Genomic DNA, 26,345 nt, shown 5'->3' with positions numbered 1-26,345 from the left:
TTGTTGGCTAATAATACTGACATGAAATGATGGATTACTAATTTCCCCTTGTGTAAGAAGTAACTTTTATACAATAATAAGAAGTAATGTTTATACAATAAAATGTACAGTTACGGTCTCGATCCATTTGAAGTTCTGCCCAGAAATTATATTTTAGTGTTATGGACAAATAAACATGCTATGGTACCATTTTTGTTTAAGGACATTGACTATTTCACTATTTTCACCTCTAGTGCAATTTAACCAGTTTAGTGTTGTTTCAATTTATAAATCATAGTCAATCTTATTTAAGATGAATAAGCATGTCAATTAAACACCAAAAAACCCATATATGCGGTATTGACTAGGTGGAGATATAGATATATATATTTAGATAGAGACCGATATATATACCAAATATATGGGCACAGTTTTGTACTGTTATTCAGATTGCCAATGTAAAAAAAGAAAAAGTTTGACTTGCCTTTTTGTGATCTATGAGAGCATCATGTTATTTTTTACACCACTCTTTCAATGAGTGGACACAAAGAAAAGCTCATATCTCAAAGTGCAGTGGTGCTCGACTACCTTGGTCCCAAAGATGACTGTAGTGCCAATGTTGACAAGACCCAAACATGGCAGTAACCTATCCTGATGTTGACAATAGGACCATGTCTTCTGTTTGGGGAATACCTATCACAGATTTTATAAATGGATATAGATCTGGAAAGTACTAACATGTAATTCTATTCATCATTGTTTTTACAGCCGATGTACAAATGTTTGGACACAATAAATCATTTTGAGAATAGAGGAAAACCTAGAAAATGTGTGTCAATCACCCTAAAGTGGATAAAGCATTAACAAAATGACACAGTTGTCTTTCTCTCTCCCTAGAGGGTTGAACACACCCTTCTCCAGAACTAGTGTGTAGTTCCACAAAAGGCACCATAAAAAGATAGGGTATTTTATCTCATCATGACATCACAACCAAAGAAAGTGCATTGAGGCCTCCTCCACCGTCTCAGACATTATCAGAGTAAAAACCAGACTCACCATGAAAAGCCCAGTGCATTTTTCAGGAGATTAACTCCTTTATTTAGATCACAGCTCTCATGTTCGAGAGGAGAAGTTGATGCTGGTCACCATTTTCTGGATCTTGTCCTCGTTCTTCAGGATGTTGGCCTTGACGGCACAGATCTTGTCTTGCTGCTCCTTGATGAGCAGCTCCAGCTCGGCTAGCTCAGCTTTCAGAGGCTCCACCGCGCTGTCTGTCACTCTGGAAAAGACGCACACACGCACACGTAAACAAAAGAAGTACGCCAAATGATGTGTGTGTAAATTGTCTTTTGGTGTGTTGGTGGTCTCCCACATCTGTTACTGCAGCAGGGATTGAGTGTATGTGTTTGTGTTTGTGTGTGTGTTTGTGTGTGTGTGTGTGTGTGATGAGGAGAAGTGAACTACAAGTTGTTAAACTTATAATTGAACTACATTTTGCAGTAGCTTGGTGGTGATTCAACATTTGGTAGTTTAACTAACCAGTATACTCATTACGATAATAAAAGCAGCAAATCATTTCTGCTCTTTTTTTTTTGGCATCAAACCTGCCTAATGTTCACTAACCCGAACACTGTCCGAGTGTGCAGGCAACAAAAAAAACGAAATTACTATTATATCAGGCCATTTAAAGCATACATTTATAAAAATGTCCTATAACTATAAAACATTTCTCCCCCAAGGTACCTCAAGAAAACAATTTAGAACACAAGTTCAGGTGTGTGTGTGTGTTTGTTTGAGACTGACCTCTGTTCCTGTAGCAGGGCCTGCACATGCTCCTTGTTCTCCCTCCTCCAGACGTGCAGTTCGTTCTGCATGGCGTCCATATCCTCCTGGATGTAGTCCATGATCTTGCCCAGGGGCAGGGCACTGCGGCACACTGTCTGGATGGACGAGCGTAGACGCTCAATTTCCCTGGACACCAGGTCTCTCTCCTTCTTCCTCGCTGCCTCTGACACCAGGCTCTGTGTCTGGAGAGAGGGGGATGGATGAAGACAGTAGAGGAGTGATAAAGGATATAGAGTAAAGCAAGGATGGATGGTGAGATGGAAGGAGAAGCCAACAGATATTGGCTTCGCTCCTTCCATCTCTTCATCCTTCCTTTACTGGATTTTGGTCGAGAGGTCAGTTATAGTTATTTGTGAATGGAGGAAATGTTACAAAGGTAATGCTCGATTAATTGTGGAGAAATCCCATGCTGAAGGGGAGAGAAGGACCGATCGAGGAGAGGACCAAAGAGAGATTGATGATGCCTACAGGGTGGTCTTGGAACAAAAGAAAACCAATGCTACCGCTTGAAGTGTCTGTGTTTTCTAGGTCAACTAAAGTGTGCCTTTATGGTCTGCAATAATGCTCATATTCTGTACCACTGCCGTACACCTGCAAACGTGCATGCACTCCTATCAACTGTTCCAGGAAAGGCAACATCAACCAAATCACATAAACCTTCTTGAGGAATTCCACAAATGGCCAGCAGAAAGTATCCAGTGCCGGAGCCAGACGCAGGACTGCATTTAGTGGGTTGGGATTTCAAGGCTAAAAATGTTAGGCAGGAATTATACAAAACTAGGCTGTGTATATAAAGATGAAACGCAGTGCTGAATTGTGCTGGATAATGTGGGAGGAGTGACTGGCTGCTGAAGGCCTCCTCTGTATGATATGTGGTTGGGGGGTCCTGCTCTGCCCCAGTTACCTCTCAGCCACAGGATGGGGGCGGGGGACTCCCCTTGGCACAGTGAGGGCCAGGGATGTTTACTCAGCTGGGCCTGCAGGCCAGTGTGTGTGTCTGCGCACACACACACACACACACACTTGTGCACGCACACATGACGGCACCCACTCGCACTCCTGTGGACTTAAACCCTTGTTTATTTTAGTAACAGGCTGTGGCAGTAAAGTTATTTTACTACAGTATTCGGTAACAACTACTAGACTTATGGCTCTTTCAAGGTCAACTCTTGGGCCGATTTGTGTCGTTCTGGCCTCCAGATGGAAACACCTGCTTTAACGGGGCCGGAGAACTGGCACTACCTCTACATGACAGTATAAACTAACCTGCAACTTCCCCTTCAATAACAGACCAACTGTCATGTAGACTAGGTTTTAGGCCGGGTAGGTGGGCAAAACTTTATGTTGAGCACCCCTAATGAGTCATTCATTACGAGCCAGCCGGCCTCTTATTTAACTCATAAAAACAAGCCAACTCAATAATTACAGCTTACAGTCGCACTCAACTACATAGGACATAACTATGCAAGAAAAGTAGTCGAATGTAAACTGTGGTGTCTTCCCTCCAGAAAGCCTCCCTGCTCCCCAGCCGTCCGCGGTTTGCAGAGTGTGTGAAGATTGAAATGTCTAATGGTCATCCTCAATGTGGGTGGCTTTCCCCTCCAACCCCGTGAACACGGCGGCTACACAAACACGTCGCGGCTCATTTGGCCCGGCAGCCGTGGCGGAGCGCTTCGAAAAGCCCAGACGGACTCCGCTCTGCTTGGTGCCCTCAGGAGCAGGCTCGCCCTTCGGAAAACAGAAATAAGACCCTTGTCCCGATCGGAGTGGTACACACTATCCGGGCAAGCAGAAATCAGCCCTTCACAGGTGGCTCCCAGCAGAGACCTCAGTTCATCCAGCATCAATTCCCTATAAATCTCCTTTGGTGTTTTGTCTGAGGAACTATTCAATTTCTATGTAAGGCCGCTGTCAGGGACAAACCAAGTGTTGCCTTCAGGCTTGCATAGTAGGGAACTACACCCCCCCCCGCCGTCTCACAAGGTTAACATTAGATTGACATACTCAACACTCAAATTTGCAATAGCGCAAGCGCCAGAATGTTTTAGTGTTATGTCTTGTGGAAACTGGGTTTGATGGGTCTCTAGTCTCATGTTCAGTGCTTCAGAGCTGGAACTGAACTCCGCAAAGACCTCCTGGCCTGGCGGCTGGGCAGGCTGCAGCACTGCAATGTGGAATTCATCCCAACCCTCTCATGCCCAATTTGCTTAACGAGGAATTGCATGCAAAACGGATGATTTATGGAGTGGTAATAAGGAACTGGTGTGGGGAGGGGGAATAACAGTTTTCAAAGTAAGGCTTTCAACAAGAAGAATGGGTCGCATGCGTGAAACCTGTTAAGGGGCCCACCAACCTCCTGAGCGTCATTCATTAGAGAAACATTAATTTAGCCGTACATACATAATGATGTAATAAGCCACTTCATCAACCTCAATTACTGGCCAGCCAAAACGTTTGGTGACAAAATGTTGACACTGTAAGAGCCTTTCTGTGGTGAGTGGCATGACATACTTAAGAGCATGTGACAAAATCCAATTTCAGGGTGGTTTAGAAAATGTTTGCACTCACTAAAGAAGAGGATAATACTTTAGACCTGTGAGACTCATCCATCTCCTGCCTCTACTTTGGAGATAAAACAGGCGAACCAACCGCCCTGAAATGTGTCCCTGGAGGAGATCTCAGAGGTGGGCCATGGACCTAGGTATTACAGCATGACAATTCCTCAGTGCTGCTCTGGGGTTCCCTTTCTTCAGGGAGACACGTCGCCCAAACGTTCAGCCAGATCATAAAAATAGCTGTAAGTCAGTGAGGTGAAGCGGGAGGCTAAAGGAGGAGGGGGTTACAGGATGTCAGGGTCAGTATGTAGCAGCCTAAAGGGCCACAGCTGATACCCCTGAGACCCTAGGGTACAACAGGGAATCTCACCTTCCCTGGAAAAGACTGGGGACAGGGAAACTGGACTGATTTAATTATGAGACAAAATAAGGGCTCCACCACAAATGCTACTAAGAAAAGTTTACAGTTTTCGTGTATGTGATTGAAGCAACTTGAGAAAATTTGGTCTTACGATGCCATGGGCTGCATCAGAGTCCAATCTCATAAGCTCAGAATGATATTTCTCGGAAACCTTTCCCAATCTCAACTGGGAAAATGTTTCTCTGAAATTTCAATGAGGTGCTCTGAAGGGCAACATGGAATGCCACAGGGTCATTTCCTTATGTTTCCACCCCGAAAACAAAAAAGCTGAATGTTTACGAAGACACAGGCTTGGCGGGGTTGGACTATTTATTTTCCTGACTATTCTGCCGAGAGTATTCTGGCATTTCTCCTTCGTGACTCTCACTCAACAGCCATCCATTTGTGTGCCACAGGGTTTATTTATACATTGCAAACCTTCATCAAGGCTAATTTGATGGGGTAAGAAAAGAGAGAGGGTATGAAAAAAAATCATATGAAAACGCAGCTGCTACGAAGGCCCGGTTCTGTCTAAATAAAACGGACGGCCTCCGAGAAGTATCTTCCAATAATATACAAGTCTTCAACAGGGTCATGGGGAAGGTCGTCCCTATAAATATACAGCCAAATTCTTAGATGGTGCACTTTGTGTGGCAGGATATGGCAAAATAAAAGTGCTTTAACAGTCCCAAAAGTCATTTTATTTACAGCGGTTTAGCCACTGGCACTAACAATAGCAAAAATGATTCTGGGAGAAGGGGGTGGGGGGGACATCTACAAGATATGACATGGAAATAATTAAAGTTCCCATAAATGGGACAAAGTGGGGGTAATCATAAATCAAAGAGCGTGAAAGTCATTCCTGAGCAGGGCGTTTGATAAACGTCAGCGTTTAAGAATGTCATTTCAGACCTGTCACACTCTAGGGGACAGGGGAAGCTCAATATTTACAGTTTTTAACCCTCCGTGTTCCGCTGTGATTGCAAAAGAGCAACGTCTCTATTACCCTGACCCTCAACCCTTTTATGTCAGGAAGGAAGCCATTATAGTCCTTTCTACAGCTGACGAGGCAAGGCCAATAAGACTGGGGGGGGGGGGTAGCTTATGTTTCTCCTCATAAGCAGACCTACCTTTCATTGGGACTGCTGTGTGAACCCCCCCCCCCCCCCTCAAACCCCCTGGTTAGAAGCCCCATAATAAGGGGTCTGGAATCCCCAAAAACTGATGAGGCGGCATTAAGACATTTAGGACAACCCTGTGGGCTCTGCTCAGGTTGCACTGGAGTGGCCTGGCACGTTTGATGCAGGAGGGTAAAGCTCATTTGATTATTTAGAAACCAAAGGGGAAAACCAGTCTGATTATTTTGAAAGAAAGTCTACAATTTAAGAGTGGAGCAGCGCAATCTGAAATGTTGAGGCGGGTGGGGGAGCCGTCCATCCAACGGGGCAGCTGGGAAAAAGAGGGGACCTTCTGAGGGGCACCACTCCCACGTTTAACCTGTCTCAAGCCTGGAACCCCAGTGAAACCCGACGCATGCCATGCAGATGGGAGCATTTGTTTCTCATCAATAGCTGGACCGACAAACTCATTGGAGAAGAGGGATGGATGAGGTCTGGGGTTAGGGAAAAGGTTGGGGGCGGGGGGTAGACAGGTCCTTTCTGCATGAGCGACGGATGAAAACACGGCATCCGTCAGAGTCGGATGGTCAGCTGGGCAGGGAGCGTAAAACGCTTGGGCAAGAAGGACCACCCAAAACAGGCTGCGTTAGACAACCAACACTGCTAGAGCATGGACAAGAGGCCTTCACACCGATTCACTATCCAAATAATGACTGTGGGAGCGATCTCTGGCCAGTAAACACGCTCGAGAGAAACAGTTATGGTATGACGTCAGGCTGGAAGTCATGTTTAGAGGACCCTATGCAGGGTGCCCATGAAGCAGACCTTCAGGTATACCAGGGGAAATGGAGAGAGCTGGTGATGTGACTTCCGCTTTTAGACGTTAACAAGACGGCATACCATTTTACTCTTCCTCCACATTTACTGGACTGGTTGAACTTAGCAGATAAGAACATCCCGATATGACTTTTTTTTCTTATTTTGCTAGTGAAGACCAGCGTGTGGGGGGTTCTTTGAATGTCTGCTATGTCAGGTTATGTTCAGAGTAATAAAGTCTTAACTGAGAGGCTTTGGTTGAAGCACATTTAGGGGAAGGGCAGGAGGCCATGGAATAGAGGGAAGCAGCTGGACACAATGACACATATTGATTTAAGGTCAGATAACTGATTTTACTGCATAGAAAATCCAACAGAACAGTCCAACCCATATCATTACCTTTATCTCTTTAAGATGCCGCTGATATGACATTAGGGGAGCTGATACAAAGACGATTTCCAATGGAAACATCAAGTTATGTTGTTATGCACAGAAATCAATCACATTTGAGTTTTAAATAAACATTCTTTCAAATTGGTTCTTGCAAAAATGCTGTTAAATTAAGGGGTAACTTAATTCACTCAAGGCATCAAAAAAGTGAAATGACCACAAAACGAATAATGGGTTGGGACCCCTAACCCTAACCCCTGATCTGTTGTTTTTGGTTGTTTTATTGGGATTTCTAATGGGCATTTTGCAATTAGGGTTCTTTAGATAATTTGCAAGATGTTTTTGAGCAACAGAGAATGCATGGTATGTGTTTTGCAGCAACACCTCCCCTAAGGTACTGAATTTCCAGAAATAACTGCTTGTACGTTGATTAAAAGATACAGTGGTGATAAGATAATAATTTGGTCATTGACAGAGCTGTGTTTGTCTGTCATTGCACTGTCCTCTAGTGGGGATTAAGAGCATTACATCTGTAGGACACCACAGATCATACCTGGTCTTTGGACTTTGGAGATGATGGGGTTGTTTCAAAGTTTTTCTTTGTTTCAAGGATTTTTTTCACTAGTCCACCTGTGGATGAAAAAAGGTGCAGGTGTTATAAACTGCTAACATTTTTACATGCTTTGTTTTACACAGTCCAGCACCTATGAAGTGACTGATCGGCTGGCGAGATCGATTGCTCACCATGTTTTTCATTGCCTTGGACTTCCACTGTTGGCTCCTACAGAAGAACAAAAAAGATTCCGAAAGAAGAACGCCATTTCATTATTAGTCAAAACTTTTAATATTCAATCTCGCTTAATGGCACAGAGTTAAAAACATTACCGGATATAAATTATATTTGTCCACCATTGTACCGTTAAAAGATCAGTCCATGAGTCAAAAATCAACTAGAAGAAAGATTGTGTTCTCCTTTTCATACCATCTCCATGTCTGGCATGTCTGGAGGGCGGATGGTCTCCTCCACCACAAACTGCTCATCTTCATCCTCTTCATCGTCCTCAGAGAGCTTCTTTCCCTCCATAATGACCGCTGCCGGAATCTTGGCACTGGTCAGCCTGAAACACACACACGCACACACAAAAGCATGATGTACTCTGAATATAATGTATTCTCTATAGCATGTTCACAGCAGTCCATGTTTCTGGCCTACATGAAACCACATATTGAATTTGTATCAGACAGGAGACGTTAAGGTATTACTGACAGTGGCACAGGAAGTAAAAGCTGTGAGAGATCACCTTTGGGCCGAGGTCACGTCATTGTAGCTCTCCTGCCTCTTGAGTCGTGGAGGGGCGGGGCGGGCACTGCTGGGTCGGGGTATCCTCCGGTTACTGACAGAAACACAGGCCGTGTCACTGACAGAAACGCCTTTAAGTAACAGTGCTGCTGAAAGCTGATCCAAATGAAAGCCTGGACCAAAATGCATAGTCATAAAATACCTAGCGGGGGTCATAAAATACCTACTGTATTCACTGTACTTCTATGCATTTAGTAGTGTCCAATTGTTGAGGTATATCTAGTTGAATTTTGTCAAACTTGGGCCCAGAACATAGTGTTCTCAGTCAACCCATCAGTCCATCATGGGACAGCCGTGTGTTTGACGTTATGCTGAACATAATTGAATTGAGGAGTGGTCCAAGTTACTGCTCCACAGTACAGCTGTGTCACTGCGGCCAGGTGTTCAAGTCCTGGTGGCGGCATACCGACAGTGCCTGGGGGTCCAGTAGAGGGCGACACAGTCACCAGGGGTGCTCTAGCAATTTCTTGTGGTAGGTCAGGAGCTTACAAACTCCAACCTGGTGGCAGGCTGGGGAACGTCTCCTCTTGCACATGTGCCGACAAATACTGAGCGAGCAGTGTGATAAGAAGCAGCGCAGCGTTGCAAGTTCTGCATATGAGGTCACCGGTCTCAGACTTTGAATCTCCCATTCCCACTAGAAAAAAATCGATAATTGGACAAAACCCCCACCCCACCCCACCCACCTGTGGGCCACGAGCGACGGTTCTGCATCTGGGGGATCTCCGTTTTCCAAGAGGACTGGTCTCTCTGCCAATGCAGTGTCTCCATCTAAAGACACAGAGCTTGATGAAGTCAAGACGACATCATTTCATTCAAACTAACAATGGATGGATTAGACATCAACAGCTGCTGATGACTATGACTCTGGAAACAGCACATAGAAACAGAAATGTCCACTCTGAACAACCCCAGAGACAAAATGCACATCCACAGAGAGAAGGTATTGGTGCAGTGAGAGAAACACTCACCTCCTTCACTGTCAGATTCATCTGGAAAAGATTTATAGAAACATTTTTATTAATTCATATTATGGTGTGGACATGAGTCTGAGTCTAGCGAAGGTGAGAACGCTGAGGCATGTGAGAGGAGAAGAGGGTCTGGGGACAGGTTTTAGGGGTTCACCTCGTTGGACTCCTGCTTTGGGCCAGCGCCTCTGCCCTTTGGCAGACGAAGGCCGAGCTATTCTGGCTGGACTGTCAGACTGAGGAGAAAGAGGAGGAGAGAAGGGAGGGGCAATGACTCAGCGTGTCCCGTTGAGGACGGCGCGACTGTAAACACACATTTAAACATGCACACATGGAGGGTAAACCAAGCAGGACACGGACAACCCCTATTTAAAGACAACCGTACCTGTTTGTGTATGACTTCCTCTGTCTGTAAACAGAAAACAAAGCAAGGGTCAACATCGAAATTACACAATTGAATCCAGACCTCGGCCTCTGAGCCAACCACCAAACGGAGCTAGTGTAACCAGTAGGACAACCAATGTACTATGTTAAATGGTATAGCATTACATCAATAGCATAGTATGACAAGCTATTTATGTACACCCACGAAGCGACGGCAAGTCAACCTACCAAGCAGTACAACCAGTTACACTCCTAATTTGGCCTAGCCAGGTCGATTCTAAATTGCTCCAGGCACCTAGACTATGGCAAGATAGGCAAAGAATGAATACCACTTCAGCTGTGATACTAAGCTTCCAATAATGAGCACAGAATCACATTAACACACTCACAGCACCATAGAAAGTGCTGTTGTGTCTTAGTGCTGTTGTGACATTCGTTATTTCAGATTAAGGTGATTGACTGGGTCAGTCACTGACAAAGGGTGCAACAGACTTGATGACAACTCACATGTCCATCCATCCATCCATCTCTATATCCTTATATACTGTACACTGCAGTTTCTAATAAAACATTTGGAACGAGACGATGTTCCAGGGATGTTTGATGTAGGCCATCTACTTACACATTAAAATTATTTTAAATCTGAAAATACTCTGTCCAATGAAGGAAGGCCAAAAGGGTATAGCCTGCTGGAAGGTTACAGGCTATAAAAGATAATTAAACAAGTATTCAAACACATTTGCACATGGCCAGGTTAAATGAGATGAACAAAATAAATCGAGTTGATTCATCTATGAAAAAAAGGATTGCAATTTAAAATGACCATGTCAGGATGGAGGATTAAATGGCACGTTGTCTATTTGACAAGATTAGCAGACTCAATGTGTCAATTATGAATACAATTAAAACAACTATTTATTTAGGCCTATTTAAGAGGAGGCACGCAATGAAAATGCACATCATAAAATCAAGCCCGCACAGCAACTTTCTTTTTTCCACAAATATAAAGTTGCTAATAACATTTACGGAAAAACTATTATATTTTAATGCCTGGCATTGATACATGAAAATAACAGACACCAATTCCAACCAAAATGTGACTTACACTCATAACCTAACCGCCCGGATTGTGTTAGCAATGCGAGTAATCTAGCAAAACTTGTATGACACAAAAACTATTTTACATCCTCCATTCATCAGTGTAGCAGATGTCTCAAAAGTCTATTAGGTCCTGAATTCTATGGAAGATATCCGTTAGAAAGATAACTATAGTATTAGAGTTGAGTCGGGTAGGTCTGAAATGGCTGCGCCACTGAAGAATAGTAGTTGTATGAATATGAAATGGATAAATATTTTCCATAAATGTTTTGTTGTTTGTTGGATATTTTGTACTTATTAAATTGGCTTCTATATAGAAAGCAATCTATTAAAATACTGCCAATAAGGAAGCAACACATTGCAAGCTCTCACTAACCAAGAGAGTGCTATATATATAACCTAATCCCTTTTAGACCGCAGATGACAGCTGTCTTTGTATAAATAACAAAGCCTTAGTCTAACAAGTGTTTCATCCCAGCAAAATGTGAGGCATGAGGGAGATAAAGCAAAGGAGAAACGTAGGGTCTGTGCTAACAATAACAGAAATATGGATTCAGCTACCTCTTCCTGCTCATCATCTGCCTTCTGGTTGAAGACAAGAGGACATGCATTATGACACGCACAAAATATATAATATTGGAAATCTTTAGCCTGAATAAACTTGAGTAATGAAATTCAATTTTTTGGTTAAATAAATGGCTTTTGCTAAAGAGAATAGGATAGTTATACATTTTCTTTCCTTTAAAACAAGTAAATCAATGATATTGTAACTGCCAACCTGAAAATAAAATGGAGTTGACTTGAACTTTAATGCCAAACATAACTGAAAATATTGAGCCATGTGCATTAGTAAAATATTCTAATAACTGACGACAGATGATTGGTTCAGAGAAAGGATATGAGGAACAAAAGAGGAACGAATGAGCTTACCGATGGTTCAGGTTGGGTAATTCTATTAGGCACCTCTGAATTGGGTTTCAGTTTGGTATCCTCTGACGCTCGGGCCTAAACACACAAAAACACACCCCCACGATGTCATAATATGTCATAATGGCGACATTGCAGAACAAGGGGAACCAAACCATGAAGAGACTGGCATACCTTTTTGTCACCTTTTGGTGGAACTTTGGTTCTCTCCTCCCCCTCTTTGTGTCTAGGCTCTCTCTCTGTCTCTCTTTCTCCCTTGTCCCGCCGTTTATCCTTGTCTCTCCCCTTCTCCCTGTCCTTCTCCTTGTCTCTCCCCTTCTCCCTGTCTTTGTCCTTCTCCTTCTCCCTGTCTTTGTCCCTCTCCCTGTCTTTGTCCCTCTCCCTGTCTTTGTCCCTCTCCCTGTCTTTGTCCCTCTCCCTGTCTTTGTCCCTCTCCCTGTCTCTCCCCTTCTCCTTGTCCCTCTCCCTGTCTTTGTCCCTTTCCCTGTCTTTGTCCCTCTCCCGGCTCTTGTCTTTGTTGCGGTCTTTGGTATGGTCTCGTTCGCGGCCCTTCTCTGTCCGATCTCCCTGGCGGTGACGCTCCTTATCGCTCCTCCTGGGCAGGTCCAGGTCCTTTTGCTCCTGGCCTTCACTTTGTTCCCGTATCTCCTTCCTCTCCTAAAGAGACCCGAGCACAAACAAGCACAGAAGACCAATACAGAAACTGTTCAATAATATGAATCAAGCTGTAACTGTCAGCAGTGCATCCCTGTAACTAGTCTAGTGGTGGTTAGAAGTTAAAAAGAAAATCAGGACTTATGTCGCCTTTGTAAAGATTTCAGACCCCTTCAGTTTTTCCACAATTTGTTGTGTTATAAACGTAATTTAAATGATTTTTAGAATTGCGACAACATTGCTTTAAAATCAAAAACGTGTCAGATCTATGGAGAAATTAGTGGAATTTCAAGAAATTGCCTTAAACATTAATAAGAAAAATAAATCTTACATTCTGTGGGGTGACAGGCCAATATCAACTATCAACACACCCATGGCCATGCCCCCTGACCACATCCACCACCTAAGACCCATTTTGACTTAGAAAACTCCCTGGGGACATTTTCATTTAGTATTCAGGTATAATAATTGTATTTTGGTCACATCAGACCTAATCATCTATATTCTCTGCTACAGGCTAAAGTAACTTGCCTTTAAGTCAGGGGGGGCATCCATGTAGCCACTCTAGCATTAAAGCCTAATTGACAGTGTTGCAGAAAAGGCTGTCCTTCTGGCAGGTTCCATATCTGCAGGGAAGCTCTAAAGCGCTGTTAAAGAGGGTGTTGGGTATTTGGTCACCTCCCAGATAATAATGGTGCCCACTGTGCGCCTGTGATTTTTAAAAATAATTCCCATGATCTACACCTCGACACAAAACCTATGGCGAGTTAAACTTTGTTGCTTGATTTCTGCTCTGACATGCACTATGCAGGGGTGTAGGCATACTCCAATCAAGCTCTAGAGACATATCAAGGACGATAAAAGGACACAGGATGCATTGGAGCTCAATTTGGAGTGTCATGGCAAAGGGTCTGAATACTTATGTACATAAGATCCTTTTTTATTTTCTACAAATGTTCTCGCTTTGTCATTATGGGGTGGTGAGTGTGGATTGATGGCCAAAAACAATACATTTTAAATTAAGTCTTTGACAACAAAATGTGGAGAAAGTGCAGGGGTCTGAAGGCACATACTATAAAAAATAACATGGTTGACTTTTCTATCACTGGCATTTCACATTCATGGAATTCTAAAAGTGAATACATCGTTTCCACTCTGAGTTCTACATCTACCGTCGCACCTCTCTGTCTCTGTGGCGCTCGCGACCTTCCCTGTTTTCTTTGTCCTGGGACCGGGAGGTGCTGGCCTTGCCCTTGGGATCGAGCTTGTCCCCAGCCAGGACACGCTTCACCGCCTCCTCACTGGACAGCTTGGGTGACATGACACAGGGGACAAGTTTGTCAACAAAACCCAATCACAGGTTTTCATCTCACAAAGAGAAATTCCCCAGAGAATTGTACACTAATAGCATATATTAAACTTTTACATGAACTAATTAAGCACAACTGACAAATACAAAAAAAAAAATGTTTTTATAGACTATCTAGCTTACATTTTATTTGTCTTTGAAAAATAGATCTGGAGGAGGCTTCGCAGAGATCCTCTGAGCTCAAAGCCTTTTTATTCACACTGGCTGTCTTCAGGGTCCAATTAAAATGTACTAGGCTGTATTTCATCCCTTCAGGCTTCACCCAGAGGCATCGTTAGTGTTTTGCATGAGCTTTTCCAGAGCATTCCGTGTGTGTTGAAGGGTGACATTTTTTCAGGGTGCATTTGAAACATCGACTGAACTTAACTATGCTCATAATAATTGCAGAAGGAGCTACCTTGGAACATTTCTTTGAGTCTGGGGATCATATATAATGTATTTTGGTGCAATGCTGGATGTCGGACCGAAAAGTTTGCTACTTGTACAAGAATGTGCCGTGTGGGTTTCGGCGGTGCCGCTGGGCACTCCTGTTTGTGCGTAGCCTAGCTGTGTCATTCCACGCAGCCTGACCTTGTTGAGGCAGCACTTGGCGATGGCCTGCAGCAGCTCATTGGTCCTCTCAGGCTCGTGGCCGGCCACTATGCGAGCTGGCTTGGCCGACAGGGGTTCGCCGCTCACTAGCATCACCACATCCAGGGCCTTCTGCAGGAATGCGATCTTAGCGTCCTTATCCTGGTGGAGGGAGAGAGACTTTGAGAACATAACAGGTTTTCCTCCATAGAAAGTCTCAGGAGGGGGACTCAGTCTGTCTAAGCCAGGAACAAATCATGTATAATAAAGCATGCAGCCTACACAAGTTAGCATTAGTCTACACAGTACAATTTGTAAAGTATAGGTTAAATAGCACTTAATCAAAAACAATTCCAATGAGATGCCCCTAACGCAGTAGACTGCATGTGTATTCCATCATTATCATAGTAAATGGAAATGTTTTACACCAAAGGTGCCAGCCTGCTCTAGGGAGTTTATAGGCTTGAAGACACCAAAAGCGCAGTGTAAAAGGTTTTCAATACCTGCTGCTGGCAATGGTTAAGTGCTTGAATGAATAATGGGCTACAGAGCCTGCTAGCTAGCTGTCCACTGCAGCTCAATGTATACTTTCTACTCAAACATCAAATCATAGCCAGGGCTCCAGACTGCAACCAAATTACGGTGGTAAAGTCTGGTTTTTACTATCAATGTAGACTTTTTGATATACCGCAGGGGTCAGCTACTTCCTAGGACAGACAATGCCAATTTAACGGTTTGTTTTGTTATGAAAATCCAATCCATATTTGTAGATTTTACATGGACATCCATAAAATAGTCATGCCACGGCAGACAAAGGGTGCCATGTCATTTTGCTGATGGACTGCTGCCATAGGATTGCTACTACTCTGAATGAGTTTATTGCACAACATCAGCTTTGGAATTACAAACATTTCAGTTATGTTTGTCATGGAGTTATGCTCGGTCATGGAGAAATGTGGAATAACAATAAAAGGTTGTCAATTCAGCAGGGCGACACTGCCACCTAAACCTCATTTTGATCCAGAACATCCCTGAACTCCTTAAAGACTGTCCAGTTTAAAAAAAAAATGTTTAATCCCCACTGTGGGATAGCATAATTAAACCGTGGTGATTCCTCTTCAATTGTTTTTCTCAACTGTGAGCCTACGCAGACATTGTGTGTGAAACTCATCACAACTGTTGTTGCAACGTAACAAGCCAGTGCCTCATCTGGGATCCATTTCTAGAAAACCCAGTTATTCAATGCAGATAATAGTGAGACCACACCCTCAGATGACCCTAACCTGACATTTTAAAAGTAACCTGGAATTAGTGACAGCAGGAAAATGCTCTATGTTCTCACAGCTCAGTCCCAGAGGTCTCCAGCCCAGGCCATTTTTTCAGAACACAGCTGACATTAAAGGCCAAGCAGAATGAATAGTGAATGGCCCAGAACCAATAGTATCCCTTTCAGGTGTTGCCAGTAATTACACATGCTACCGTCACTAGCGCTCTCCACTGGGTTCAGGTGTGAATGCTTAGGTGCGTTCTTGCCCTCATTTTGTTCCCTCCACCTCCATTCTCAAGCCAGCCTCCTACTGACAAGAATGGTGCCTGATGATTGCATACATGTCAGTACTTATAGCACTTTATACTGTATGTTACAGTGGGGGAGATGGAGATATTGAGTCATCTGGAAGCTCACTGACTGGAAGTCTTCATGGATAAGACTGGTGTTACCCCTGAGGCCACAGTGGTACTGAATTTAAAGCCATACAGCCTAGCTACACAGGTCTGGCTCGAGTAACACACTGAACAAGTCTTCTCATGGCTGGATGTTTCCACACCCATGCACGGTGCTGAAATGACGCATACAAAACAAAGAGAAACATATTTTATATATGTGTTCAGGAGAACACAATCGCGACGATCTTCGACTACTCATCCATACAGAATCTTTTCAGATCCTTGAAAAGTTTGGTAATCATTTTGACACTTAATTTCTGGGAAAATATAATATAATATTTATACTTTAGGAATATTTAATTTTGGTTGATTACCCAAATCATTAATGAAGTACAGCACATTCCACATTCAATTTACAATATACTTTCTTAGCTGTGTTTATTTTACACAAGCATTTTATCAAGTGTGCCAATAATTTGAGGTAACTGTATCAATTAGTTCATAACAAAAGTGATGCAGACCGTAACTCAGTGGATTTCCCAAACCGGGAAAATGCAACATTTAACAAAGTGATCAGATGGAGGACACATCTTACCTTTACGTTGTCTGACTTCATCTCGGCCTCTGCATAGAGTCCCTTCATAAAGCCAGTGGTTCGGATCACCTGTAGCAGAGATGATACATTCAAGCAATTTACTTCAGGGTTGGTCGACTGCCTGGGGCAAGTCAACGGATTACCCTGGCCAGTTCAGACTACTGAGGTTGCCAGGCATTTTACATTTTAATTTATCCATGAATTCCAGCAGGCCTAGCCTCAAATGGATCTTCTGGGTTCAGCCCCATTGTTTAGGTCAAGGATGGTTATTGGATGGCATTTATGCTTGATTAGGTTGCCCCACTTGTCAGCGGATTATTAAAGCCTTATTTCAGTGATCTAGGGGCTACACTGGATCTTCTACTACATGTTACGAAGCCCAACTTGAGCTGCATGTCAACCTTTCAAGATCATCAATATAACATCTGCTTCCATCAGAAAATGCTGGGTGACAAGACTAACAAAATGATTCCCGCCCCAAACTTAATTTTTACTGTGAATGCAGCTGGCATGCCGGAGAAATGGTGAGGACAGTTTTAGCCAAAGTGAGATAACTTTTAAGAACAAGCTATAAGTGTAGACTACATTTGGGATTACAGGTTCTTGGCTGATCATTGTACAAGAATTGTGTACATCTGTGTGTACATCTAAACAGAAATAGTTATTATGCATATAAAGAAATGACACTGCAGAGGTAAATATATTTGAGCTAATGAAATTAGAAGAAAACATTTTATTGGTGGATTGGTGTGATTAAATTAAAATTCCAGATCGCACAGCCAAATATTTAGGTGCAAACAGTGCAAAAGTTTTCAAGCACCTCACAACATTTGGACAGTTAATGTTTATTAGCTAATAAAAATGCTGTATCATTAGAATAGAAATATATACGAATACAATAAAAGGCAATAAAAACTGCTTGTGATGTCCCAAAGGTAACTGATATCTTCTGAGATGGCCATAACAAGTGTCCTAAAGAAACATGTTAAGAAACAGGGCAATTTGATGACAGATGAACCAATCTGACTGCATCTGATGTTCAATACTTAAGGGTCACTTCTTTGAGGGGGCAAAAGGAAATCCAGTCAAGTGCTAGCATAACATCTGGCAGTCAACAGGAACCAAAGTACAGACTTTGTCCATGAAGATAAGCCTTGAGTGAAATGGCCCTCTGATTGACTGGCATAAATGTATTGCCTGGATTAAAACACAGCATCAAATTGGCCACATCACAGACCCAGTCTGAACATAATTAATGCTGTGTGGATCTACTGCTGTCAGTGGATCTGTTGTTTAGAAGCTTGTACATAAGTGGTTCACTGATTGTCAAATGATACATTATTGACCAAAATCCCCCACTGGGGAAAAGGCAGCCAAAGTCAAAAGAAGAGTTATGGTAAACCCTGCAAGAATCTTTGAAGATTTTACAGCAGAAATAATAGGTTACAGGATAAAATGCAAAAGGGCAGGAATTATTTTAAGGTTAGGTAAGGTTCTCAAAACACTCATAGCCTTTTTTTTTTAAAAGGAATACGTTTTTCCATTTGTATAACTTATACACTGATGAGCTAAAACATTATGACCACTCACAGGTGAAGCAAATAAGGAAACATGGCAAGGTCTGGGTAGATTAGAAGGTAAGCAAACAATCAGTTCTCATAGTCAACGTGTTGGATGTTGGGGAAACTGGCAGAAGTAAAGACCTGAACGACTTTGACACAGGCCAAATTGAAATGGCCAGACAATGTACACTGTGCGCCGTTTACCTGGGGAAGTGGTGGCAACAGGATGCACTGCAGGAAGAGTGCCACCTACCTAAACATCGTTGCAGACCAGGTACACCCCTTGACAGCAATGGGCTTCCCTGATAGCAGTGGCCTCTTTCAGCAGGATAATGCTCCCTGCCACACAGCACACATTGTACAGGAATGGTTTAAGGAACATGATGAAGAGTTCAAGGTGTTGCCCTGGCCTCCAAATTCCCCAGATCTCAATCCGATTGAGCATCTGTGGGTTGTCCATTCCAATGTGGCTCCACCTCACAACTTATGGGACTAGAAGGATCTTGGTGCCTGATACCACAAGACACATTCAGGGGTCTTTTAGTGTCTATGCCTCAGCAGGTGGGTGCGTTTTTGGCAGTACACTGAGAAAAAACAGCATATTCGGCAGGTGGTCATAATTTTTTGGCTCATCAATTAGGTTTGTATTATTTATTTTTTTTACAATTAAACACTTTCAGCTCAGATAATGGATTTCAACAATTTTCTCAGACGGACTCAAGACTTTTGAAAAGTATTATAGGTAAGTAAAATGGGTGGTGTACTCTAGAGCAGTCAGATTTGATCAGATCAGGAAAACTCCTTCCTGCTTACTCCACATTAACCTATAAATTGTGGAAACATCGAAAAAGATCTCTGTACGTTTCAAACAATTTCCTAATGAGCAAATTAGGCAGCATGACTTGGTGGTTCAAATTATCAGTTGTGCATATTGAGCCTATGACAGACAGGAGTGACATATTTTTGGGAGAGACAGAAATAAAATAAACATTGAACAAGATGGTATCTTCTATTAAATTACATTTGAGTCACTTCTAAAAACACTTCATAATCCGTACAATGGAGTTACGCATGCCAACACACTTATCAAATATGTATGAGCATATATTGAAAGGTGAGACAAACTGGAGGAGAGATAACACCATAAATGTAATAAAGTGTAGCCATCACTGCCACTTGTGGGAAGAGACAGCAGTGGCAAATACAGAGGAAACAGAGCCCGTACGGGTGATTTAGAGAGTGTGTTGTGTTTCCAGATGATGTAGTTGTGATCTGCTCGGCCTAGATAATCTTTCCTGATATAGCCTGTGGCACAGACCCAGCCACTTGCCAAACCCTTTACCGTGACAGCTATGATCAATGGTGTCCTTTTAATCTATAACATGGACGCATATAGCTGACAATCAAAGAACAAACTGCCTTCTGTGCAGTTCATGCGTTCATAATGACATTTTGGCTAGGGTAGAATGCCCAAATCAACAAGCAATCCTACTGCATTTCCAATTTATTGTTGTCATCTATAAGAGAAGCTTCCATGTGAAAAAGCACTGCAACACGGCACTTCTCTTCTGACAAAAATATAGTATGTAGCTAGCCAAATACTACAGCTAGTTATACTGAACAGGTAGCAAAAGTTTTGAAGAATATGTTCAACCGATTCATGAATGCATTACATAGATTACTAGGAAACGAGAACTAGCTTTTTGTGTCGTATTTGTTTTACATAGAAATGCAGAATGTCCACTGGAAATTAGTAGCTTTGTCCAGGGCTTGGTTTTGTTTGGTAAAACCAAGCATACAGAGCGCTTAGCAACAAAAAGCAACGCAGGCTTGTTAGCTATTTAACGTTCTTGTACTGTAAACAGCCAACTAACATGGGCAACATTTTAGCGCGTTAATCGAGTACTATAACGTTAGAATCAAAACCAGAATTGTACTGTACTTTGAGTGTTGTGATGCTGCTAGTGGGAGTCAAAATTATGCTGCAACAGAATACACCAAAACCACATAAAGTTGACATACAATGGGTGGTGAGCATTATGGATAATTATGGCTTATTATGGTGAGTATATCGTATTATAATATAAATGTATAGTTGTACGTACACTTCCAGTACACTATCCAATACTAAGCTTGATGGCGAACATTAGCTCATGGTGTTAGGTGGCTAGTTAGCTGCTTTACAGTGAGTTAGCTTGTTAGCCTAGTAGCTACTCACCTCACTGAATATGTCGTGCAGGTACCGAAACGGCGGTTTGCTGAGCAGTTTTTCAGTAAGTGGTGGTTTCTTTATTACTTTCCCCAAAGTATCTTGGGTCTTTTTGGCCACTAACCCGTTCATGGCAGCTGTTGAAATGATAAATTCCTTGAAAGTATGAATAAAACACGAAAAATAGCTAAATGACTGCTTTCTATCAACCCTCTCGTCGCTATGTCAATAGCTTCCAATCCCACAATGCACCATTAATCTGAAACGCGCGTGCGCTAATTGTTGATGGTTGTCAAGCACATTTGCTGACCTAAGCAACAACTTACAATGTAAATAATTAAATATTTTTATAAGTTATGCAACTTATCATAAATGCAAATGGCATTGTATAAATTCATCAAAAAATGTATACAAAAAAACCCATCTGTATGTGTGTACAGGTTAAACAACAACATAATCTACAATAGGGACTACACTTGAAATTATTTCCAGTAATTTATATAGGCCCAATGCTTAGATGTATGGGTTTATGTTAGATAAAGTAGGATTTTTCAATAGAAATACATTTTCACTGCCAAAAGTGTTCACAAGTATTGTATAAATAATGTGTGTCTGTGCGTGTGTGTAAAACACCCTGTATGCCAACCCCATACCTGTTTGGTGAGTTCTGCTGTATATAAAAAGGCCTGCAAATCAAAATCAAGTTACAGCCAGCTTGGACGTAGGCAACAGACAGATTCTTTTCATACACCTGCAAAGTGGGTAAGATATCTTTAATGGTAAATCATTCATAAGTTTAATGAAAACCTTTATTTGTTTATACATGTATTAATTGAAGTATAATAATATTTACTTGATGCATTCTTTTTATAAACTGTGTAGCCTACATCTCTGTTGGTTTAAACATAACATTAAATCCTTGATTTTGTATGGCCAAAGAAGAAACAAATGATCTAAATGAATTATCTGTGAAACTGTTTAAATGCCATAAGACTACTAGTAAAGTGATATATTTTTATTTGTTAAGACTGTAGTACATAATCTATGTTGCACTGCGATATTCAAGGAAATTGGATACAATAATTAATAAGACTATACATGCCACAAAGATTTTTTTAGAAGGGTCTCTTTGTTATGACACTTGACCTTATAGGGTCAAAGAGTGGCTATACGGCCAAAGAGTGACATACATAATAATAACGTTTTACATTTTTATGGCCTTTCACTACACCATTCAACCACAATTTATCCTACAAAATATATTAGCATATGTCATTGCAATGAAACTGGCTAATCCTGTTATGACACAAAGCATGCAATGCCTTCATTCATTGCTTCAATCCAAAATGAGGATCTTTGGTGTAAAACCTGTTAAATTAGTTTTAGTTGCACACCCAAAGGGTGTGTGAGAGAATTCAATGAAGAGAGTATCAAATGCCTGCTTCTCAAAACCCATTGGAAGAGAATGTTATAGAGGAGGGATCTATCAGCTTTTTCATCCAATGGGATTTAAATAGAAGGTGACAAGAGGGGTAAATCTTGCCATAGTCTTACATAGTTAAGTAGGGTATGCACACCACCCTATAATTAAAGAAGATTGTTTCTCCTGACTGGTTGATATCAAACTGTAAACTGGCCAGTACAGGTGAGCTTTGCTTTTGGTGTCAGAGACCATAAAGGAATTAGGGAGTTGTCTGAGATTTTCTTTAGCATTGGGTCCCATTTAAAAAAATAAAACGCTTTCAAACACTTTGACTCCTCTTTCATCTTCTCTACTATTCTCTCACAGAACGGATAACCATCATGCATCGTTGGTCTCTCTTTGCCTTGCTCTTGGTCACCTGCATAGATGTCTCCATACAGAAGAAGATAAAACTAGCCCCTCAAACTCTCTCAAGAGGTATGCCTGTTATGTTATTGTCCTAGCACCATACCTTTATTTGAATGTGGATGTTGGTACTAAAAATACTTCTTCAAGTCTTAGTGCCTACTGGAGACCAGGATTCAATCCCTTTGTCAACATTTTTGCCATTGTACTCCTGTCTGTTTTCTACAGTCTGAATAATGTGTATAACATGTGATGTATATATAGAGTTAATGATCATTATTACACAATACATTCACTGTTTCTTTCAATGATTTTGTCTTAGGATGGGGGGATGACATTACCTGGGTCAAGACATATGAGGATGGACTAAAGACGATGAAAGAAAGGTAAGAGAAAAAGTATTTCCCCAAAATGTATGCAATATATCACATTGCAATATTTGGAACATTGTTAAAACTACCCACTCTGGTTACATACAGTATAGTCTCTTAGACCAGGGCGACATTTGAATGCGTGTCCTTGCGAGACTACATACTTCACAGCACTTCATCGTAATTATTGCTCCATTCATTCAATGTCCCCAATGAAATAAATCTGTGATCGAATCACCATATTTATGAACTTATTTCCTACACAGTACATTCCAGTTGTCCAAAGCACCATCAAACGTAGTCCACTAAGCAGGTGATAGGGTGCCATTTTGGAAACCAAAAGCCTGTGTTCTGTGTTCTTCTCTTAAATCCATTACGATACCGGGTTTTTCCTCGTTCTCCAGCACATTCTGTGCTTCTCTTTAAGCATGTGCACTCACTACGGGTAGCTATCTTGCCGTGGAAAGTGTTCATATTTTGTCTGTGTCCTTGTCTTCCCACAGTAAGAGGCCTCTGATGGTCATTCATCATTTGCAGGACTGTCCTCACAGTCAAGGTAGGGTTGCTCTGCTTCCGTACTAACTTAACATCTAACCACACCAATCAAGGTCAAGTTGCTTACACTTCGTCATTCTGTTCATTCAAATAATATCATAGACATTGATGTAAAACATTGATTGTTCATTTGCAAGAGTTTGTGTGACATTGAAATTGCAATATATACATGTTCTCACTGACTGGCATCCTGTTTTACTTTCTTAAACAGCTCTAAAGAAGGCCTTTGTTGCTGACAAAACCATACAGAAAATGGCCAAAAGTGATTTTGTTATGCTCAATTTGACGGTACTTCACAATATTTGGATGTTTTGTAACATAAACTAATCAAAAGCAATGAAATTGTAAGGTTATAACTGTATCCCAATAATGCATTTCGTTATCTGCTTACCTGGAGATAGACATTATGTTCAATTGATATTTATTAGAAATATATCTTTTTCATTTTTCAGCATGAAACTACAGACAAGAATCTGGCACCTGATGGTCATTATGTTCCAAGAATCCTATTTGTTGGTAGGTCTTATTTCTACTACGTTATTATCGTATGACATCACTAATAGCTAATAAATTACCACTTTCTCATCTGAATCCACGACACATCAATCAGAATGTGTAATGCTTTCTGTGGGATCGGTAATGTAGCTGTAATCAGTGTCTCCTATAACCTTATTTGAATGAGTAGCCAATTTCCTAAGAACAATAGGTGAATTTTGATCAAGGGATCAATGTAATGCATGATGGGCCAGAGTGTAGGAAATTCAGAATAAAGCATTACCATCTACTTATACCCCATAATGTGTTCTGGCTGAAGGAAAATGTGTCTGCAGTGAAGACATTCTCTAATCCCTCTACTCTCTCTCTCTCTCTCTCCTGGTCTCTCTCTCAGATCCGTCCATGACTGTGCGAACAGATATTGTTGGAAAGTACAGTAACTCACGGTACAACTACGGGCCTAGCGACATGGCTTTGTGTGAGTGTCCCCCCATTCTTCTGATCTTCTCTAATGAGATCCTATGAGAGGATTCTGTTCTCTGTATAAAGCTTTTCTTAGGCACATACAAGCATTTCTTAGAACAACAGGGTTCTGGAGATACAAAGCTCTGAGGCTTTTATGCAAAACAGTCAGATGCATTTTCATAATGTTGTTCGTCTTCTCAGAAAAGAAATGCAGTCATCGAAACTGTTTTCTACTGTTAACTCTGCAAATGCTTTAATCAAAGGATGACTGTCAGCAAAAAGATGAACATAACCATACATTTTCCTGAGCACATAAGCACACCAAACAGAAAGTTAGCTTGTCCTTGTCCAATAGAAATATCCAGTGAAAAAGTTATTTGCAGCAAAATAATTTTAATGAGAAAATACAACCATCACAGTTCTACTTATTACAGCAAACTATTTTTGTTGGAATATGTAAAATCATTCTGCTAACACACTTCCTGTGTCGTTTTGGTAAGGGAAAACAAGGAGAAAAAGTTGTGTAATTGTTTAAATTCAGTCTTATAAACGTTAAAGCTAGGATTCTACACAGTGCCCCTTTAAGCATTTTCATTGATATTTTCCTACTGACAGCTTTTCCCACAGTTTTGAAGAATGATTGAACATTGGGAAAAAACTATAACAAACAAACATGCATAGCATGCCTCCTTATACACAATACTTCTTCATTCAGTTCTACTCTTCTTCCTTGACACCATCCTTTAACTAGCTGGGAAGAGAGTTTGTGGGATGCAACTGCAAAATAATGAGAATTCTGAGAGGATAGTTCTTAGGTGGAGAGTTCAGCGGGTGAATACTTCATGAAAGTTTTACTGGAAGAGTATTTCTAAGCTTTCTGACAGTATTGCTGAATGTGTAGGAAAATGTCCAGGTGTTGCTGGTTCCACTGAAAAGCTGAACAGTGAATAACTATTGATTGAGAACAATTAAACTAATTATTGTAATTTCTGAAACTGTAACAATTGTTGGTATATCTTTACACTACTATCAGAATAAAGTAAAGAAAAGTCAGGTTAATTTCTGGAAATTCTTTAATTGGATTTCAAATTCTCTTTCTAAGTTGAAATTGAATTCAGTCCTTTTTATTCAAGCTTCTTGTCCTTGTTTCTACAGTGGCTGAGAACATGAAGAAAGCAAAGCTTCTGCTGCACACTGAACTGTGACACCACAGCCTTTTAAACACTGTACCCATAAGCCACTGGGCTCATTCTTACTCTTGGAATCAACAGCAAAAACCTTCCCTGTGCTTCATTGAGTCTGGGACAATCACATTTACACAGAATTGATACAATGAATAAAAAATAAAAATGATACTTTAACATTTCCATTTCATTGTGTTGTAACAAGGGGACCGTATTGATAATGCATCATCAATCCATTATCATGAATTCTGTAGACATTATTCTCTGTGCTGTAAGACCCTCAAAACTCCTCAGTATGACATATTATTGTAAGAGAAGTAATTTACATTTATAAAAACTGTCAGTGGGTAAAATTCCTGATTATGCTTAGGTCTCATCACTGCAACTCAGGCTTGTGAGAGTCAGAATTTGCACATCCTGCCATACTCTGCCTTTCAGCAGAGTGGTTAATCGACAAGGAAGTAGGCAGGAGCCAATGCGCTCCTCAACCATAATTTAGCTTGCAGGTTCACAAATGGCCACAAGGAGTTACTAGAGACCTTCCTTCCAATCCAGACTGCGCTGAGGGATTTTTAACCACCTTTTGCTGGACTATCGGTCATGGTCCTTATGCTGTAATCTGCAAATTCAGTGTAGTTTAAAATGAATAAAACCTAACTGAAACTGTATAGAAATGAAAGCCTCTCCATATTGTACACTTTCTTGACTGTGTCCAGCTCACTAGTTGCTAATTATTGCCTAAATAAAAGCTATTGATTACTCAAAACATTCGCTTACTTGAATTTAGTAGATACTTTTCTCACTGGTTCTCCTCTGAGCTCAGGATTGTTCAATAGAATGAATTATTTGCCAGGTCTGCAAATGTTATAATGTCACAATCAATAATTTTTTTTTGCAAAAAGTGCTCTTAGCAACTCCATGTTTAGGTGAGTATGACAAGTAACAATTATAAGTGGACACACAACTACAGTATTAGATACAAA

General features: G+C 41.3%; 2 protein-coding genes across 6 annotated transcripts; one reads left to right on the top strand and one right to left on the bottom strand.

Moving 5' to 3' along the window:
* Positions 1 to 646: 646 nt before the first annotated feature.
* Positions 647 to 20,704, bottom strand: traf3ip1 (TNF receptor-associated factor 3 interacting protein 1). 3 transcript variants are annotated; one of them, XM_010879847.3, is made up of 17 exons: positions 20,474 to 20,704; positions 16,694 to 16,762; positions 14,434 to 14,595; positions 13,675 to 13,803; positions 12,015 to 12,497; positions 11,844 to 11,918; positions 11,475 to 11,498; positions 9,817 to 9,840; positions 9,589 to 9,667; positions 9,435 to 9,455; positions 9,150 to 9,234; positions 8,405 to 8,497; positions 8,086 to 8,221; positions 7,848 to 7,884; positions 7,657 to 7,733; positions 1,783 to 2,006; positions 647 to 1,258 (listed from the first exon to the last, which is right to left on the bottom strand). In XM_010879847.3, exons 1-17 carry the CDS (start codon positions 20,594 to 20,596, stop codon positions 1,093 to 1,095), a joined length of 2,007 nt encoding a protein of 668 aa, XP_010878149.2. In that variant the 5' UTR covers positions 20,597 to 20,704; the 3' UTR covers positions 647 to 1,092. The 3 variants fall into 3 exon arrangements, with proteins under 3 accessions (XP_010878149.2, XP_034142832.1, XP_010878150.2); XM_034286941.1 differs by having other exon boundaries at positions 11,475 to 11,495; positions 20,474 to 20,596; XM_010879848.3 differs by lacking the exon at positions 11,475 to 11,498 and having other exon boundaries at positions 20,474 to 20,596.
* Positions 20,705 to 21,170: 466 nt separating this feature from the next.
* Positions 21,171 to 25,541, top strand: agr1 (anterior gradient 1). Of its 3 annotated transcripts, none has more exon segments than NM_001303932.1 (8): positions 21,171 to 21,226; positions 22,254 to 22,364; positions 22,615 to 22,678; positions 23,167 to 23,219; positions 23,430 to 23,506; positions 23,671 to 23,734; positions 24,108 to 24,191; positions 25,334 to 25,537. In NM_001303932.1, coding segments are annotated over 7 exon segments (489 nt in total). In that variant the 5' UTR covers positions 21,171 to 21,226; positions 22,254 to 22,267; the 3' UTR covers positions 25,384 to 25,537.
* Positions 25,542 to 26,345: the final 804 nt, after the last annotated feature.

The sequence above is a fragment of the Esox lucius genome, chromosome 16 (genome assembly GCF_011004845.1).
Source record: "Esox lucius isolate fEsoLuc1 chromosome 16, fEsoLuc1.pri, whole genome shotgun sequence".
NCBI classification, from domain to species: Eukaryota; Metazoa; Chordata; class Actinopteri; order Esociformes; family Esocidae; genus Esox; species Esox lucius.
This window is presented reverse-complemented; position numbering and strand designations above follow the sequence as displayed.

Excerpts from the sequence above, each read along its gene's own strand:
- traf3ip1 (XM_010879847.3), bottom strand. The coding sequence starts at position 20,596 with ATGAACGGGTTAGTGGCCAAAAAGACCCAAGATACTTTGGGGAAAGTA. Across the intron at positions 16,763-20,473 it reads TGCACGACATATTCAGTGAG|GTGATCCGAACCACTGGCTT; the intron begins GTGAGTAGCTAC and ends TCTCTGCTACAG. Across the intron at positions 11,499-11,843 it reads TTACCCAACCTGAACCATCG|AAGGCAGATGATGAGCAGGA; the intron begins GTAAGCTCATTC and ends GTCTTCAACCAG.
- agr1 (XM_010879845.3), top strand. The coding sequence starts at position 22,268 with ATGCATCGTTGGTCTCTCTTTGCCTTGCTCTTGGTCACCTGCATAGAT. Across the intron at positions 22,365-22,614 it reads CCCTCAAACTCTCTCAAGAG|GATGGGGGGATGACATTACC; the intron begins GTATGCCTGTTA and ends ATTTTGTCTTAG. Across the intron at positions 23,507-23,670 it reads TTGTTATGCTCAATTTGACG|CATGAAACTACAGACAAGAA; the intron begins GTACTTCACAAT and ends TTCATTTTTCAG.